This window comes from Schistocerca cancellata, chromosome 8 (genome assembly GCF_023864275.1).
Source record: "Schistocerca cancellata isolate TAMUIC-IGC-003103 chromosome 8, iqSchCanc2.1, whole genome shotgun sequence".
NCBI classification, from domain to species: Eukaryota; Metazoa; Arthropoda; class Insecta; order Orthoptera; family Acrididae; genus Schistocerca; species Schistocerca cancellata.
This window is the reverse complement of record NC_064633.1, coordinates 284,606,470-284,623,748: the sequence shown is the minus strand read 5'-3', so window position 1 is coordinate 284,623,748 and position 17,279 is coordinate 284,606,470. Positions and strand designations below refer to the sequence as shown.

The window sequence follows — 17,279 nt, the reverse complement described above, 5'->3', positions numbered from 1 at the left end:
TAGTTTGTCTCATCTGGAAGAGCTAATGCTTGGCGTGATGACACCACATCAGCACATATTATAGAACGTTGTGATTTTTCCGAAACGTTAATATCCGACTGCCATACATACAAGGACTGTAGTTTCAGTAGAAATAACGCCACTATCGTGGACGTAGTGGTAACAGCTGTAAGGAAAAGGTTATTGTTAGAGGTAGAAAGAGAGAATGTGTATGTGACAATTCATTTTAGAGTTATGAACTGCAACGCAATTCTCATCCATCAACTATGTCTTTACTTTCTCTCTTAGACAAGAGAAAAAATTATATCCTCTCATAAAAACCGTAGCTACCTTACTTAGGTTATTGAATAGGATGCGGCATCTATGCTCAATTGCATGTTCATCTGTTGAAGAAATATACACAGAAAGATGGCAATCATTTACTGAAATGTTACATGGGCAATTTATTTTGAAAGTTGGATGAAGACGGTGGCACATCTTCTCGAAAAAGACCGTACCTGATCGAGAACATCGTTGTTCAACCTGTCTTCAGAGTTAAGAATAGCTTTACTTAACACCAAACAGATGTTCGAAATTTTGTCACCTAAAGAAATTAGACAATATTGACTTTATCGGTCATTTGGAAAGTTGTTTTTCTGTTCAGTTCTGAAGACTTTTATATTCCTTCAGGAAATTCGATTTGCTGAAGTCTGTGATAACGTATAGATAACAGAACTTCTTTACGGCAACATTAACCGAATTCGTCGAAGGAAGACTTTTAAGATCTTAATACAGATTTTATTGGGTCTGTATCCTTGAAGTATATTAACGTAGCCCAAAGGTCTGGCCTAATGCTCTTCAGTATTTCCTTGTCTTCTGCCTGAAGGTCTTCCCTCTATGTGTTTAGAGGTTTGTTTTTTCAACAAAACTTCCTATTCCCATAATAATAAACCCTATTCAAGCTGAGATGAGGGTCTCGGGTTTCAGATTGAATAAACATGACGAAATTGAGCGACGATTGTGTGACTGTTACTCCCTTAGGTTTCCGGTGAAAATAATGAGTGCGGGAATCGTTGAAACTCTTTCTGACGTGCTTGTTTGTTGTTGTTGTTGTTGTTATTGTGTCCGTAGATGAACGAAGTGGTACAGATATGACATTTATTAAATGGTTAAATCACTATCACGTTTAGCATTTTTATTTACGCTATTTATAATACGTACAGATGAATGAGACAAATTACATCCATTTATGACTTTAATATTAAAACACAGTTCTAGATAACAGAATGCTCTTTATTGGCTCGAAAACGACGCGTTTTACACGGGTAGGGCATCATCATGTTATCTGTAAGTACAATGAGAACCGAACATAATAACCGGGCGTGGTCCTCTCCTAAGGTACTGTTCTCAACAGTGAAAACCAAAAACTAAATTTGTAATAAAGAAAGGATAAGAAAGCACGTAAAATATGTTGTAATTACTGGCCAAAAGCATTCGTGGAATACTGCTAAAATAGCCGGTAAAGGAACATAGAAACACGGCAGGAGATGGTACAAAAACACCAATAATAAACCTACAGAGGCATACTTAAAGAGTATAGCCGTCGATTTACCTCGTGCGATGTGCGTCATCAGTCATAGAAGCGCAAACTAAGGGCACGCTCAACTCTAAACATGGGTCCGCAACAAAGTGTCGTTGGCCGATCATCCTTCAAGCAATATATACACGGTACTGATAGAATCAGAAGCGACCGATGGCGCTAGTAAAGATAACGGTCTCTAGGTGGCACCAAATGCATGTACAAAGCCGTCAATCAACAATCACAGTAGAGGGAAAGAATTTCTCACAAGCGAGCTACAAACACGTTGAGTAGGAAATATATTACAGAAAGAAATTTTCACTCTACAGCGCAGTGTGCGCTTATTTGAAAGTGTACCGGACCGAGACTCGAACTCGGGACCCTTGCACTTCGCTGGCAACTGCTCTACCCGCTAAGCCGCCCAACCACGACTCATGACGGGTCCTCACAGCTTTACGTCTGCCAGTACCTTGGAACGTAGTTATTGGCGGAAGTAAAGCTATGAGGACGCGTCATGAGTCGAGGTTGGGAAACTTTGATGTTACAGCAGTTGCCCACGGAAAGCAAAAGTCCCGAGTTCGCATCTCGGTCCGGCACACAGTTTTGATCTGCCAGGAAATTTCAGGAAATCAAATTTTATAAACGTTATTACAGAATCCTATCCAATACCAAAAGCATGGGGTTCAATTGTGTGAATGTAGTGCAATGAAATAGGAAAAATTGAGAAACAGGAAGAAGAAATGCGGCAGAGGTGCGTGATACAATAAACAGAGTGGGGAAGCTGACAATAAAATAAGTAAAAAGAAGTATGCAATACAAACGTCCAAATAGAAACTTTCCTAATTAAAAATTTAGTGTATCTATGTTCCAGAGCACGACTTAGAAAGCACATAAGCAGGAACGCTTATCAGTAAAAAATTTTAAAAAAAATATGTAGAATGACTAAAACTAAGAGGGGGGTCAGTAATTGTCAAGAGCGTAAGACCCAAAACACTGTTAGTTTATAATCCTAAAACTAACATGTAATTCTGCTGTCGTGAACAGGAACTTTCAGTATAAAACTGCATCTCAAATATTCCATAAGATAAAATGCAATTGCAAAATTAGAATTTTAAAGGTAAAACCATAACAGGAACCTACAGTAACCCTTATAACTTAAAAATAGTACCTTCATAATACAATATTATGCACAGGGGGAAGGGATGGGAGCGACATAAGGGAGAAGGCATTATCGCTAAAATTAAGTAAAATGACTAAAGCAAAAACGAACCTTCCAGATAAAACAAGACAAACTAAAAACCCAAGTATATTAAATACAATTATGTGATTACGAAACCAGTATTTTTAAGGTAAAAACATGAAGAGATATAAACATAAGACTTCATTGATTAAATATCATTGCAGGAATTCAAAAATTCTTTAAAGATAGGGAACATAAAATACTAAAAAAACTTGGTCTTTACTGGCCAATTGATCACTGAGTAAGACAATCTTCGTAGTATAGGAGTAGTTAACGATTTCAGTTTTTTCCATAAGGCTAAGCCTCCTCCCTTTAAAATCGCGGTGTAAGGAGGAGGCCGGCCGTGGTGGTCATGCGGTTCTAAGCGCTCAGTCCGGAACCGCGCGACTGCTACGGTCGCAGGTTCGAATCCTGCCTCGGGCATGGATGTGTGTGCTGTCCTTAGGTTAGTTACGTTTAAGTAGTTCTAAGTTCTAGGGGACTGATGACCACAGATGTTAAGTCCCATAGTGCTCAGAGCCATTTGAACCATTTTGTAAGGAGGAGGATATTAGTGTTTAACGTCCAGTCGACAACGAGGGCATCAGAGACGGAGCACAAGGTCAGATTAGTGAAGGGTGGAGAAGGAAAGCGGCCGTGGCCTTTCGAAGCAACCATCCCGGCATTTGTCTTAAGTGATTTAGGGGAAAACACGGAAAACCTAAATCAGAAACGCCGGATGCGAGGAGCGCAGTGTAAAATCATTAGGTCCCCGATTGTGGGTGGCTCGTGGCCGCAAGATATGAGATCCCCAATAAAGCGGAGTTATGTTTTAGCTGTTTTAGGATATGTTCTTGGAATCTAGTTTTAAAGGTTCATTTGCAACTGTACTTCCAAACAATCTGATGTTGCCCTACCCTGGTGAAAGCCGTCGTTCTTGAGCCAATAAAGAGCATTCGGCGACCTAGGAATGTCTTTTTATATTAATCACAGCCGCGCCACGATGGACTGGAATAAATTTTATATCTTTAGATGTGAGCTTTCCACACTCTGTACTTTGATACAGTGGATCACTGGCTATCAGTACAATGTTCAAACACATGCTGACTATTAACAGATTAGTAGAGTCACATTAGGTCCATCTATTTTCACTGCGAGTCTTCCCAGGTCTGAGGTGGAACCCGGTTTGTGCCTACCTAAAAGGACGCGTGGAGTGTTTTTTGGTTGAAGTGACTCGAAGCGATGTCGGCGTCTTCTGGGGCGAACGTGTCTACATCTACATCTACATCCATACTCCGCAAGCCACCTGACGGTGTGTGGCGGAGGGTACCTTGAGTACCTCTATCGGTTCTCCCTTCTATTACAGTCACGTATTGTTCGTGGAAAGAAGGATTGTCGGTATGCCTCTGTCTCTTCGCGAGATATACGTAGGAGGGAGGAATATACTGCTTGACTCCTCGGTGAAGGAATGTTCTCGAAACTTCAACAGAAGCTCGTACCAAGCTACCGAGCGTCTCTCCTGCAGAGTCTTCCACTGGAGTTTATCTACCACCTCCGTAACGCTTTCGCGATTACTAAATGATCCTGTAACGAAGCGCGCTGCTCTCCGTTGGATCTTCTCTATCTCTTCTATGAACCCTATCTGGTACGGATCCCACACTGCTGAGCAGTATTCAAGCAGTGGGCGAACAAGCGTACTGTAACCAACTTCCTTTGTTTTCAGATTGCATTTCCTTAGGATTCTTCCAATGAATCTCAGTCTGGCATCTGCTTTACCGACGATTAATTTTATATGATCATTCCATTTTAACTCACTCCTAATGCCTAATCCCAGATAATTTATGGAACTAACTGCTTCCAGTTTCTGACCTGCTATATTGTAGCTAAATGACAAGGGATCTTTCTTTCTATGTATTCGCAGCACATTACACTTGTCTACATTGAGATTGAATTGCCATTCCATGCACCATGCGTCAATTCGCTGCAGATCCTCCTGAATTTCAGTACAATTTTCCATTGTTACAACCTCTCGGTATACTACAGCATCATCCGCAAAGAGCCTCAGTGAACTTCCGATGTCATCCACAAGGTCATTAATGTATATTGTGAATAGCAACCGTAATACGACACTCCCCTGCGGCACACCTGAAATCACTCTTACTTCGGAAGATTTCTCTCCATTGAGAATGACATGCTTACGATCTGAAGACGGTGAGCCCTGGAGACAGCAGAACGAGGCCCGGCTGACACGCGATGGCACTCTATTTGAAGTCCCGTCTTCCCCGGTGATGTATGCGGTCGACCAACACAACGTCGATACCACAGTTGTGGTCATAATTTTGAAGAATCGTTTATTGCAGCGCCAATTGAACCTGCTTACTGTATTCAAACAGTGGTCTCCCTCTACAATTTTCAACCCCGAGTCTTCCTTGCATCATCAAATTGACAATTCCTTCATGCCTCAGGATGTATCCTATCAACTGATCTTTTCTTTCAGTCAATTTGTGCGACATATTTCAGTTTATCCCGATTCGATTCACTACCACCTCATTATTTATTCAATTTACCCACCTAATCTTCAGCATACTTCTATAGCACCATATTTCAAAAGCTTCTATTCTCTTCTTGTTTGTGTTCTTTATAGTCCACGTTTCACTTCCGCACCTTACACCCCAGACAAACACCTTCAGAAACGACTTCCCTATCATTTTAAATTATATTCGACGTTAACAAATTTTTCTTTTTCCGACATACTTTTGTTCCTATTGCCGGTGTGCTTTTTATATCTTCTCTACTACGGTCATCGTCACTGATAATAGGCAACCAAATGAAAGCGAGGCATACAAAAAAAGGTAAGTAAACTGTTTATTATAAGAAAAATAACCGCTGTAATTGTTAATACCTTTATCCCACTGTATGGCAAGACAATCAACGCCTTCACGGAAAAATGACACGGTTGCCTACGAAACCAAGAGTGTACACAGACGTGTGCCTCTCCGTCTAAAGCATATCGACTGCCACGAATATCTTTCTTAGAGGCTCCAAAACTATGAAATTGCGTGGGGAGAGATCGAGACTGTACGGACTACGTGTAAGGGCTTCCCAGAGAAACTTCTGCAGCGTAGTCGAAACAACATTCTCGTCAGCACCGGCAAAATGATTATAGCTTTTTTCTTTGTCTGCAACGACCCGTTGGTCATCGAATTTCTGAAACACGGCGCCATGGCGCACAGCGGTACGTGGACACTTTGCAAAAGTTAAAGCGCGGAATTTAACTCCCAGGTGTGTGACGGACGGTACCATTCTTTTCAAGGATAATGCCCACCCACATGTTTTGCCAAGATTATTGCGACTAAGCTCCAGAAGTTTCACTTGAAAGCCCTTACACATTCTCCATACAGTCTCGCTCTCTCGTCAAGCGATTTCCATATTTTTGGAGCCTTCAAGGAAGACGCTGGTGGCGTCGCTTAGCTTCGGACGAAGAGGTGTTCGCCTACATACAATCATGGTTCCGTACTCAGCGTCAAATATTTTGCCTTGAAGGCATTAGCCGTCTTGTCTCACAGTGGGTTAAATATGTTAACAGTTATTGCAATTATTTTTGAAATAATAAACAGCTTTTTCCATCTGTCTCCTTTTCATTTGACTGCCCTTATATTTTCCCAGTCAAGTAACTAAGCTCATCTACGACTCTTAGTGTCTCATTTCCTAAGGTAATTATATGACCTGATTTGATTCAGTTACATTCCATTACCCTCTTTTTATTTTTGTTGGTATTCGTGTTAGAGCGTCTTTTCGAGATATTATCCATTTCATTCAACTTTTCTTCCAAGTCATTTGCCATCTATGACAGAACTATAGTGACATCGGCAAATGTTAATTTTTTATTTCTTCTCCCTACACTTTAATTCACTATACAAATTTCTCCTCGGTTTCCTTTACTGCTTGCTGAATGTACAGTTTAAATAATATTCAAGAGAGGCTACAACCCTGTCTCACTAACTCTTCAACTACTACTTTTCTTCCACGTCCGTTGGCTTTTATAATTGCAGTCTGGCTTCTTTACGAGTCCCAGATAACTCTCGCTCTCTGTATTTTACCTCTGCTCCCTTCAGAATTTTATTTTCCGGTCAATATTATCAAAATATTTCTCTAAATACACAAATGCTATTTATGTAGGTTTGCCTCCCTTCAGCCTATTATCTAAAGTAAGCCGCAGGGTTGTAATTACGAGTACTTTCCATGTTCCTACCTTTCTCTGGAACCAAAGCTGACCGTCCCCGGGGTCGGGTTCTACCAGTTCTTCTATTCTTCTGTAATAGAGTCGTGTCATTATTTCGCATCCCTGACGTATTAAAATAATTGTTCGGTAATATTAACACAAAGTCTGCTTATGATCGTTCCTACTGCAAAATGTAACTTTTGTCTCTAGGTGCAACGTGATATTCCGCGATATCTGATGATGGCAATGTCCGAAGCGTTTGATATCGGACTAATAAAGTCAGCATGCAGCCTATCAACGACTTTCTCCCCACTAACCAGTCATGGATTCTGAAGACTGCACTTATTGTTCGACACAATCGTACGCCTCCTTCATGACTTCGTGTCACACCTGTGTTATATTCACATCTGTCAGCACCTAATATACAGGAGTTATTACATTCGTCTTGAAATCTGAGGGTATTTCGCCTGTCTCACATATCTTGTACACCAGGTGGAACAGCTTCGTCATGGTTGGTCCTCCCAAGGATGTCAATAGTTCTGAGGAAATGCCGTCTATTTCAGAGGCGGTGTTTCGTCTGAGGTCTTTAACTGATCTGACAAATTCTTCTCGCAGTATCCCATCTTATCTCTACTTGCATCTTCTTTTCTTTTAATAACATTGCCATCAGCCTTCCCTTCTTTACTTAATAGAGGCTTGATATCTGAGGTCTTAATGTTCATCCATATGCTTCACTTTTCGCCAAATACTCTTCAATTTTTTTACAAACAATATGTGTATACACGACTAGCAACCAGAGGACTTACATTAGTTATAGTAGCAGGAAAGGATAACATGATGACATTCTCAAGCTGTTTCGGTATGGAAGACCGCAGAAAATGATAACTTGTCTAGGAAGACAGTGAAACTAAAGACATCACTGGTTTGTTCCTCAACAAAGATATCATTTACAAGAATTACATTGGTTATGCCCCACACAATGAGCAAAGCGTAGGCACGGCATGGGCACTGTCTGGTGTATAGATTCCTTGTGTGTTGCCTATGATGCAGTCATCTGTTATGTATGAAAGAGGGTAGGTGCAGCAAAGTTCCTGGTCGGCTTCTAAAATAACTAGTTCTGCTTAGAGACACTTAATGTTGAGATTGTCTTGTTGAAAATCACTCTATCAATTTACTAGTGTAGATAGTATGCAGCACTCCTGGTCAGTACATCCCTCCTAGTTCGGTGAAATCTCATCGTCCCATTCCCGACGAATACTAAAGGACGCCCACCATCAGCGAAAGTTTGTACTCTAACAAAAGTTGTTTCTCGTGCCGCGATCTATCACCTCTAGACATTTGGCGCAAAGACTTTGAAACATACTGTATATTACTTCTGTTTGCTGGCTTTCATAGTCCTGCACTAGGTTAGAAAGGTCAAAATTTTCTGACTGGTTTGTTATTAAATCGATTTATTTATGACTAACTTAGCTCGCGCTGCTTTGCTCGCGTAGACTTTGTGGGCTGCGCAGATCTTTTTTGTTTTTCTTTAATTGAATTTTTATGTTATCCCAAAATTGCAACATCTAAATTCTTCAGGCTAATTAAGGCCATAGAAGCATGGTCTTTTCCGAATGAATTTCTGACGAAAAAGTGATGCTGGTAGCTGGAGTCAGATGTCTTTGTGAAGCCTACCTTTTGAGTTCTTATGGTGATATTTGCATACAAACTTCCATTCCTTAACACATAGGCATATTTCTTGAGAAGTCAACTATCAGTTTTCATAGCTTTAGCTTTAAATATGTTTTATGGTAACGAAATATTTCCAAAAATTTTCGTCATCTGCTTCACCCCATTAGGGATTGAATTTGCAAAAAGCGCTGAACCACGTATTTTTAATTCCTAACCTACATGTAAAATACCAATTTTCATAGATGTAGCTTTTAAAAATCTCAGTAGTACTTTAATAATGATTTATTTTTAAACTAAACTTCCTCTCATTATTTTACTCCATCCCCCCCTCTTTCCCTACTTGTTGCATTTTCAAAAATGTTGAAGCATGTAATTTTTTTATTTCTGTCCAAGAAACCAAATACCTATTTTCGTAGTTATAGCTTCAGAATTTCCTTAATAGTTGCATATTTTCAAAAAACCTTTCATCCCCTACTTCACCCCCTTAGGGATGGAATTTCGAACAATTCCTTGCAAAACAATACCTACAGTATAAGATCAACACCTTCGGATTTCAAATTTCTCTCCTTACGGGTTGTGCTGGGCGATGATGAAACAATTAGTCAGGACACTTCGTTATGTATACAGGGATTGAGATTTCGACTACTGTGCAATTCAAAACATTGACGCATATTCATTACCCTTAAGATATGGTCCTTATGTCCACCTTATTTACATATCTAGCGTGATATGTATAATAAAACAGGACTTCTCGTCATCTGCATGAAAGATCGTAGAATTTCATATTCTGCTGAATTCATGTGCTAAATGTGCACCAGGTGCGAGTCTTGTCGCATTATCGTATCAGTTGTCCGCCTCTAGTAATGGCCATTTCTTCAGTGGCTGAAAGTTCGTTTTGAGTGCCTTCTTTGCTGTGTGCGCACTCGTGCGCTTTACATAGAATCATATGGGTGTCAACGCGTAGCTTGTACTCTGTTTTCGGTTAGACAAGGAAATAAAAATGTGATGATATTTTCTATTCCAGGAAAGGTCGGCATTGCCCTTAACATCATGTGGTACGAGCCAGCCACAAACTCAACGGCAGACATCGCCGCTGCAGACCGGAAGCTACAATTCTACGTAAGTGCCGGAAAATAATCACTACCTTATCACAAGTTCCCTGTCCACATTTCAAGGCTAAGCTGTGCTGCAAGAAAGTAATCCGAGATGCCTGTTAGGTACCCCTACGTTAGGTCCCGTATTTGTTCGAAATTACAGATATTGTTTTGTCTATAGTTTTGTTTTCGACATTACAAGTGTTTTCATCACTAGACAGCTGTGTAAGTTCCAGTAAACTAAAGATTTGTTGCTAAAACTGTGCCAACTTAGCTTATTGACAGACTAACTCTCCACCAGTTCCCAGGCACCTCGCTAGTGATCCGTGCCAATAGATCACCTGTAACTCATTAACTTGGTGTTGCCTTCCGGTTTTTTGTGCCATGTATAAATCACTTCATTTGCTCAACAACTGGGATCCAGGAATTCAGTTCTTCGGCCTATAGAAACACGCTTCGTGTTAAAATTTTAATACCATAATTTCTACAGTAAAAACTGTCACTCGATTAATTCGTATCCGACAGCGCAAACGCTTTGTAAGATATAAGCACTTACCGGTACAGTTTTTCACTGCCTAACCCGGAAAAACTGCTGCAATAACTTTTCGGAATCATACACGTTACAATACAGCACTAGGAACGGTGATTCAACCCCAGAATACTGAATGCCAAACCACAATATGTCAGTTCAGTAAAAGTACATATACATATAAAATCGTGAAACAAATATAAATAAATTATGTGCCGCAGTAATTATTAGGAAACATATATTCAGATTACTGAGACGGCAGTGACTACTTTCTGACTTCAAGAGTTAAGATGCCTAGTTACACTGGTATGCGATACTAAAGGACGAAAGTAACTTTCGCACGATGTCTCATTGCGAAGTAACATATCTCAATTATGCTTGAACGATGCATAGATAGAACTACTACAGTATAGTACAGAAGCTAATGGAAATAAAAATGCATTGACACGAACAGAAATGACACCTTCATTCAAAAACAACAATTACACTGAAGCCACCGCGATTTATGATGGTCCCCTAGGCGTGACAAAAGGTAGGACATGGTTCTTAATAAGGTGTATGATCATCATGAACTGCAATACATGCTCTGCCACGTGCTGCCATGCTGGCCTCAAGGTTGGGAACGAGTTCTTGTAGTAGGACTTCCATTCCCCCACCTTCGCGGGTGACAGCTGCTCGATGGTCGTCGGTAGATGTAGACTCGCTACAATACGCCTCCCCAACACGTCCCATAAGTGCTCTATTGAATTTAAGTCTGGGAAAAAGACAGTTCAACCCATTCGCCGAATACCCTCTCGTTCCAGAGCCCTTCTACCGGCTCAGTTCGATACAGTCGAGTACTGCCATCCATAAAAAATGAATTCGGGGCCGAATGCACCACTGAAAAGTCGCAACTGGGTATGGAGTATAGTGTCACAACAACGGTGATCGATGAGTGTACCGTGTTGAAAGATTTGGAGGTCGGTACACCCGCGAAACATTATGCCTCCCCGCGCTATGACACCTGGATCACCGAAACGATCATGCTTGTGTTCCTGGGTGCATTGCATGTTCTCATCCTTTTCCATATGACCGTACGTCCAGGATCACTACTCAGACTGTTTTCATTCGAGCATGCGACCCCACTCCTTGTTAGTCCACTCCATATACCCCTCTAAATGATGCCGCTGATGAGCAGGTTTCAATGGAATACAAAGTACTGATCGTCGTGCAAAGAGACCACAACAATGCAGTTGCCTTGCCACTGTGAGACTGCGTGCTTTTCAGTCCTTTTAAATGTGGTTTCCGCTCGCTATTAGACATGGGCCTCTTCTTGGCTTTTGCACAATGCAGCGGTCATCTGCTGCTGTAGTTGACCCTTGTCGACCTCTCCTCTCCTTTGGGCAGTAGTGTCTGTGTTTCTGAACGCTCCTCATGGAAATGAAACAATGCTGTGACAAATACCAAACTCCTAGGTTACACTCGCCACACTCTTTCTTCTCTCTCCTCCATGTAAAGTCATCCACCGGATTCCAGAATGAGATTCTCACTTTGCAGCGGAGTGTGGCAGATTGAAACTGTGTATGCCGGACCGAGACTAGGAACTCAGGGACTTTGCCCTTCACGGGCAAGTGCTCTACCGGCTAAGCTAGCTAAGCACGACTCACGTTCCTTCCTCACAACTTTACTTCTGCCAGTACTTCGTCTTCTAATTTCCAAGCTTCACAGACGGTCTCCCGCGAACCTTGAAACGTTCGCGGGACACCTTCTGTGAAGTTCGGAAAGGTATAAAAGGGCAGTGCATTTGCGGAGCTGTCATGGTACCCAGATGATTCATGTGAAGCAGATTCCAATGTGATTATGGCCACACGACGGCAATTAACAGACTTTGAACGCGGAATGATACACTATGTGATCAAAAGTATCCAGATACCTGGCTGAAAATGACTTAAAAGTTCTTGGTGCCCTCCATCGGTAATGCTAGAATTCGATATGGTGGTGGCCCACCCTTGATGACAGCTTCTACTGTCGTACTTATACGTTCAATCACGTGCTAGAAGGTTTCTTGGGGAATGGCTGTCCATTCTTCACGGAGTGCTGCACTGAGGAGAGGTACTGATGTCGGTCGGTGAGGCCTGGCACGAAGTTGGCGTTCCAAAACATCCCAAAGGTGTTCTATAGCATTCAGCTTAGGACTCTATGCAGGCCAGTCCATTACAGGGATGTTATTGTCGTGTAACCACTCCGCCACAGGCCGTGCATTATGAACAGACGCTCGATCGTGTTGAGAGATGCAATCGCCATCCCCGAATTGTTCAACAGTGGGAAGCAAGAAGGTGCTTAAAACATCAGTGTAGGCCTGTGCTGTGATAGTCCCATGCAAGACAACAAGGGGTGCAAGCCCCTCCATGAAAAACACTACCACACCGTAACACCACCGCCTCTGAATTTTACTGTTGGCGCTACACATGCTGGCAACGTTCACCGGCCATTCGCCGTACCCACACCCTGCCATCGGATCGCCACATTGTGTAGCGTGATTCGTCACTCCACACAACATTTTTCCACAGTTCAACCGTCCAATGTTTACGCTCCTTATACCAAGCGAGGCGTCGTTTGGCATTTATCGGCGTGATGTGTGGCTTATAAGCAGCCGCTCGATCATGGAATCCCAGTTTTCTCACCTCCCGCCTAACTGTCGTAGTACTTACAGAGGATCCCGATGCAGTTTGGAATTCTTGTGTGAAGGTTTGGATAGATGTCTGTCTATTACACGTTACGATCCTCTTCAACTGTCGGCGGTCTCTGTCAGTCAACAGACTGTACGTGTCCCTTCAAGTTTCCACTTGACTATCACATCGGAAACAATGGACCTAGGGATGTTTAGGAGTGTGGAAATCTCGCGTACAGACGTATGACACAAGTGACACCCAATCACCAGACCACGTTCGAAGTCCGTGAGTTCCGCGGAGGGCCCCATTCTGCTCTCTCACCATGTCTAATGACTACTGAGGTCGCTGATATGGAGTACCTGGCAGTAGGTGGCAGCACAATACACATAATACTAGAAACGTATATTTTGGGAATGTCCGGATAATTTTGATCACATAGTGTAGTTGGAGCTAAACGCTTGGTCTATTCGTTTGGGAACTCGTTCGGGAATTCAGTGTTCCTAGATCCGTAGTCTCAAGAGTGTGCAGAGACTACCGAAATTCAGGCATTAACTCTCATCATGAACAACGCAGTGGACGACGGCCTTCTCTTGCGTTTGGGCAGAGTTGTCAGTGCTAACAGACAAACGACACTGCGTGAATAAGCAGCAAAAAATTAATGTGGGACGTACGACTAACGTATCCGTTACGACAGCGCGACGAAACATTAATGGGCTTGACTGAAGACGACCGATGCGAAGGTCTTTTCTAACACAACATCGCCTGGAGCGCATCTCCTGGGCTCGTGACCATATCAGTTGGACCCTAGACGAGTGGAAAACCGTAACCTGGTCAGATGAGTCCCAATTTCAGTTGGTAAGACCTGAACTGATTATGTTCGGGTGCTTGGAGACCATTTGCAGCCGTTCATGGACATCATCTTCCCTAACAATAATGGATTTTTATGGCTGACATTGAGCCATGTCAGAATATCGCGGAGAGTTGAAGCGAATGATCTAGCCACCCGGACTGCCCAACTTAAATCCCATAGAAAATTTATAGGACATACTCGAGAGATCAGTTCGTGCACAAAATCTTGCACCGGCGATGCTTTCGCAATTATGGCCTGCTATAGAGGCAGCATGACACAATATTTCTGCAGGGGACTTCCAACAACTTGTTGAGTCCAAACCAGGTTGGGTTGCTGCATTACGCCAGGCAGAAGGAGGTATCCCCTGACTTTTGTCACCTCAGCGTAAAGTTTCCAGTGTAGGTTGAGTTCGTGGTTTTTTCTTCAGTTACCATTCAATATTTTTTTAAAAAAAAGTTAAAGTTGTCATCAACTCTATGGTTGGTTTTAGCACCACAGTGCTTTACTACAAGCGTTCCTATTAAAGGTGGCATTCCACTGTCTTTCTTCTAACTCTGAACTGACTTACCCAGCCAGTTAAAGGGGACCTAAAATTAAAGAGGATTTCGAGCCACGGTATAGCTCGGCATTTTTGACATAATACGCACTGTCAGTACTAAAATGTAGATACAGCAGGAATTTCTCTAAACGTTACGAGCCTAATAGCAAAATAATCTGTCCAAATTCCACTCTCAGTTATTATACTTCAGGTAGTAGCTACGTAAAATAAGGTTGCAGCATTAGTATGTTTGGAGAATACTAAGTAATTGTTGCCAGTTCGTCTCCTTCAACCATCCCTTCCCTTCCCCGCACGTCACCTTCCCCCCCCCCCCCCCCCCCTCCCTCCAGTGCAGACGCCTACAATGTTTTTCTCTGGTCAGAAAAAAGGAAGGAGCAGCAGAAAATGCCACAAGACTAAGTAAATATTAACAGTTGACCAGACGTGGTCCCAAGTAGGTCAAAAACAGACGTAGCGGAAGAATGTTGGGAGACATAATCACAGCTGCTACAAGCCTTTCAAATTGATGCATATTTGACAACTTTCACATAAATTTCTCTGCTTATTCACTCAAGCAGCCTCTCATTTGCCCTTAACAAGCTCAGTGTGCTCCATTCGACAACTTCCCAGGTCAAGACAATCCAATATTCTTTCATGCTGAGAAATAAATATGTGTATACTTACATCTCTATGCTAACTAGCAAAGACTATACAACGTATGAGTAGAATGCGGAGCGTTGAGACAAATGAGAACTTTAAGGAGCGAAGAGCGTCACTAGTGCATATTTCCTACATTGTGCTGGATGTAGAGAGATGGCAGAATCACGCATATGCACAAACACCACAACAGGCGCCCTACCATCCACTTTCTCTAAAGGGAAACAGGGCCCCGTTATTCAGTTCCTGCGTAGTGAAGGTGTGAAAGCTACTGAAGTCATCCCAGAACGAAGGTTTTTAATATTTTTCACAGCAGCAAAACTACAGATGGAGTATATTTCCTCGAATGACCATCTATGACAGTCATAAATGATAAAACTACCTGACAAAAAGCACACTTTTTAAATTAATAGGCCACATAGTACAATACGAGTATCAAATACAGACACTCGGCCACACCTCTACCTATTAGATTTCTGCATGATTACATTCACAGATCAATAGCAGAAGTAGTTCCCTTGCACTAGGTATCGACCCTTGCTGGAACACCTATATTAGTACGTGGCGTAACCTCCATGGGCGGCAATACAGGTACTGACTCCGGCATCCAGTCGACCATACAGACGGCGAATACTGTCCTGGGATACGTTATACCATGCCTGATCGACCTGTTCATATAGTTCTGTAAGAGTTGTTGGCTGATGAGTCCCATCATATCCCACCGGTGCTCCATTGGAAACAAGTCCAGAGATTGTGCTGGCCAAGGAAGTTCTGCACGTCTTGCAGGGCATGTTGAGTTTCACGGACAGCGTGTGGGCGAGAATTTTCCTGTTAGAACAACACATCACCTTTCTGTTGGAAGTATGGCACAAGAAAGGGTCTGACAACATTCTGCATGTACCAAGAGCGCAAACAGCACTGGTTAGCAATGGCACTTTTAGTTATGAATTGAACAAGTTATATCTTGGTTCTTTTCGGAATGTGAAGTTACCTCTCAAGGATAGGATTCGCTAATGAAATTTCTATACAAAGTTTAAGATGGTTGTTGACTTGGCAGAATGGCTGAGAAGCGCACCTACTCAACTTGAATAATTATCCTTTAGAATGTTGCTAGGCACGGTCGAGGCTGTTGCGTGTGAAATGCAGTGAAGTGTACTGTTGTGGAGGAAATATGGGACTCACAATAGTTGTAGCGCACAATACCATAAGCTGCGATGACTGCCGTCTGCGCCACTGGCTGCTGACAAATAAGATAACTCTCGTTCTGTCTGGATTGACCTTCGCCAATCAAACTCTCCCTATGCCTTGATGAAGTCAAGGATTCCTATTCGCCCCTAGTCTAACTATTGGCGTGGTACACTGGTCAGGTAACCAGTCCACCACGATGCCACTTAAAATTCGCTCGCAGGCATTTAACTATAACTCTGTCCATTCACACCGCACGATAAGTGTGTCGGCCAACACAGTGCACAACGCTTAATCACAAGGACTAAATATAGAGTAGCACTTCGATTCGCTGTTGACAGAGGTGCTCTCCCAGTGAAGTACTGAGGAGAGACTTGTTCCTCGCTTCAAGAGCAACAACGGAATGGCGCCTCTCCATGCCAGACATGAAGGGATATATCTTTCGGTCTCTTCCATTATTCCTTCAGCTCAAGGCGTCAGAAATATCGTCTGCCAATCAGCAGTTCTCTTCTAAAATGGGAGAATGACGTTTCGTTTAAGGCGACCAATCCGGAAACCTGTAGTATTGGCGTTTGGCGTTTGCTGTCTCCCTGTGAAAATCTCTGAAACTGTGTGCTATGTGTAAAGAATGCGTAGGCTGGCCGCTCCCACACAATGTAGCGGAATTTGCTTTTAAGCCGAACACGGGGTCGTTCCACCTTTTCACTTGGGCCCACGCTGTCCGCTACATCGGCGGTCACCGGCCGACATAGGCTGGGTCGTTCTCTGAAGGGACCGGCGTCCCATTGTGCGGTTTCTCTCCCGAACTAAAGGCTTCTGTGACCGTTGTGTCTGGAATGTATGTGTGTACGCCAGCCTCGAGTATTTCAACCACAGTGCACTTACTTGTTAATTGCACATCGTTTACATGAATTCATACAACATTGACTTTATCTTATCAAGTTTGGGTTCTAATGATGCATCTTGATGTGCGTAATATGGTTGTAAGGGCGGAACATGTAAGCAATGAAGGTCAGGAGACCAAGACGCCTTACAACTTGCGTGCGAGCAAAATCTGCTTTCGTCGCCGAAGACTACAGCCCGCCATTCCATCTTCCAAGTGATC

The 17,279-nt window shown here is 42.6% G+C and overlaps 1 protein-coding gene across 1 annotated transcript in view; it reads left to right on the top strand.

The window, feature by feature from the left end:
* The window catches only part of LOC126095523 (myrosinase 1-like), a 78,588-nt gene that overhangs the window by 37,186 nt on the left and 24,123 nt on the right, over positions 1-17,279 (top strand). Inside the window, exon 6 of the mRNA XM_049910306.1 lies at positions 9,695-9,789. Coding sequence (XP_049766263.1) covers positions 9,695-9,789 — 95 coding nt within the window. The remainder of the gene's footprint in view (positions 1-9,694; positions 9,790-17,279) is intronic.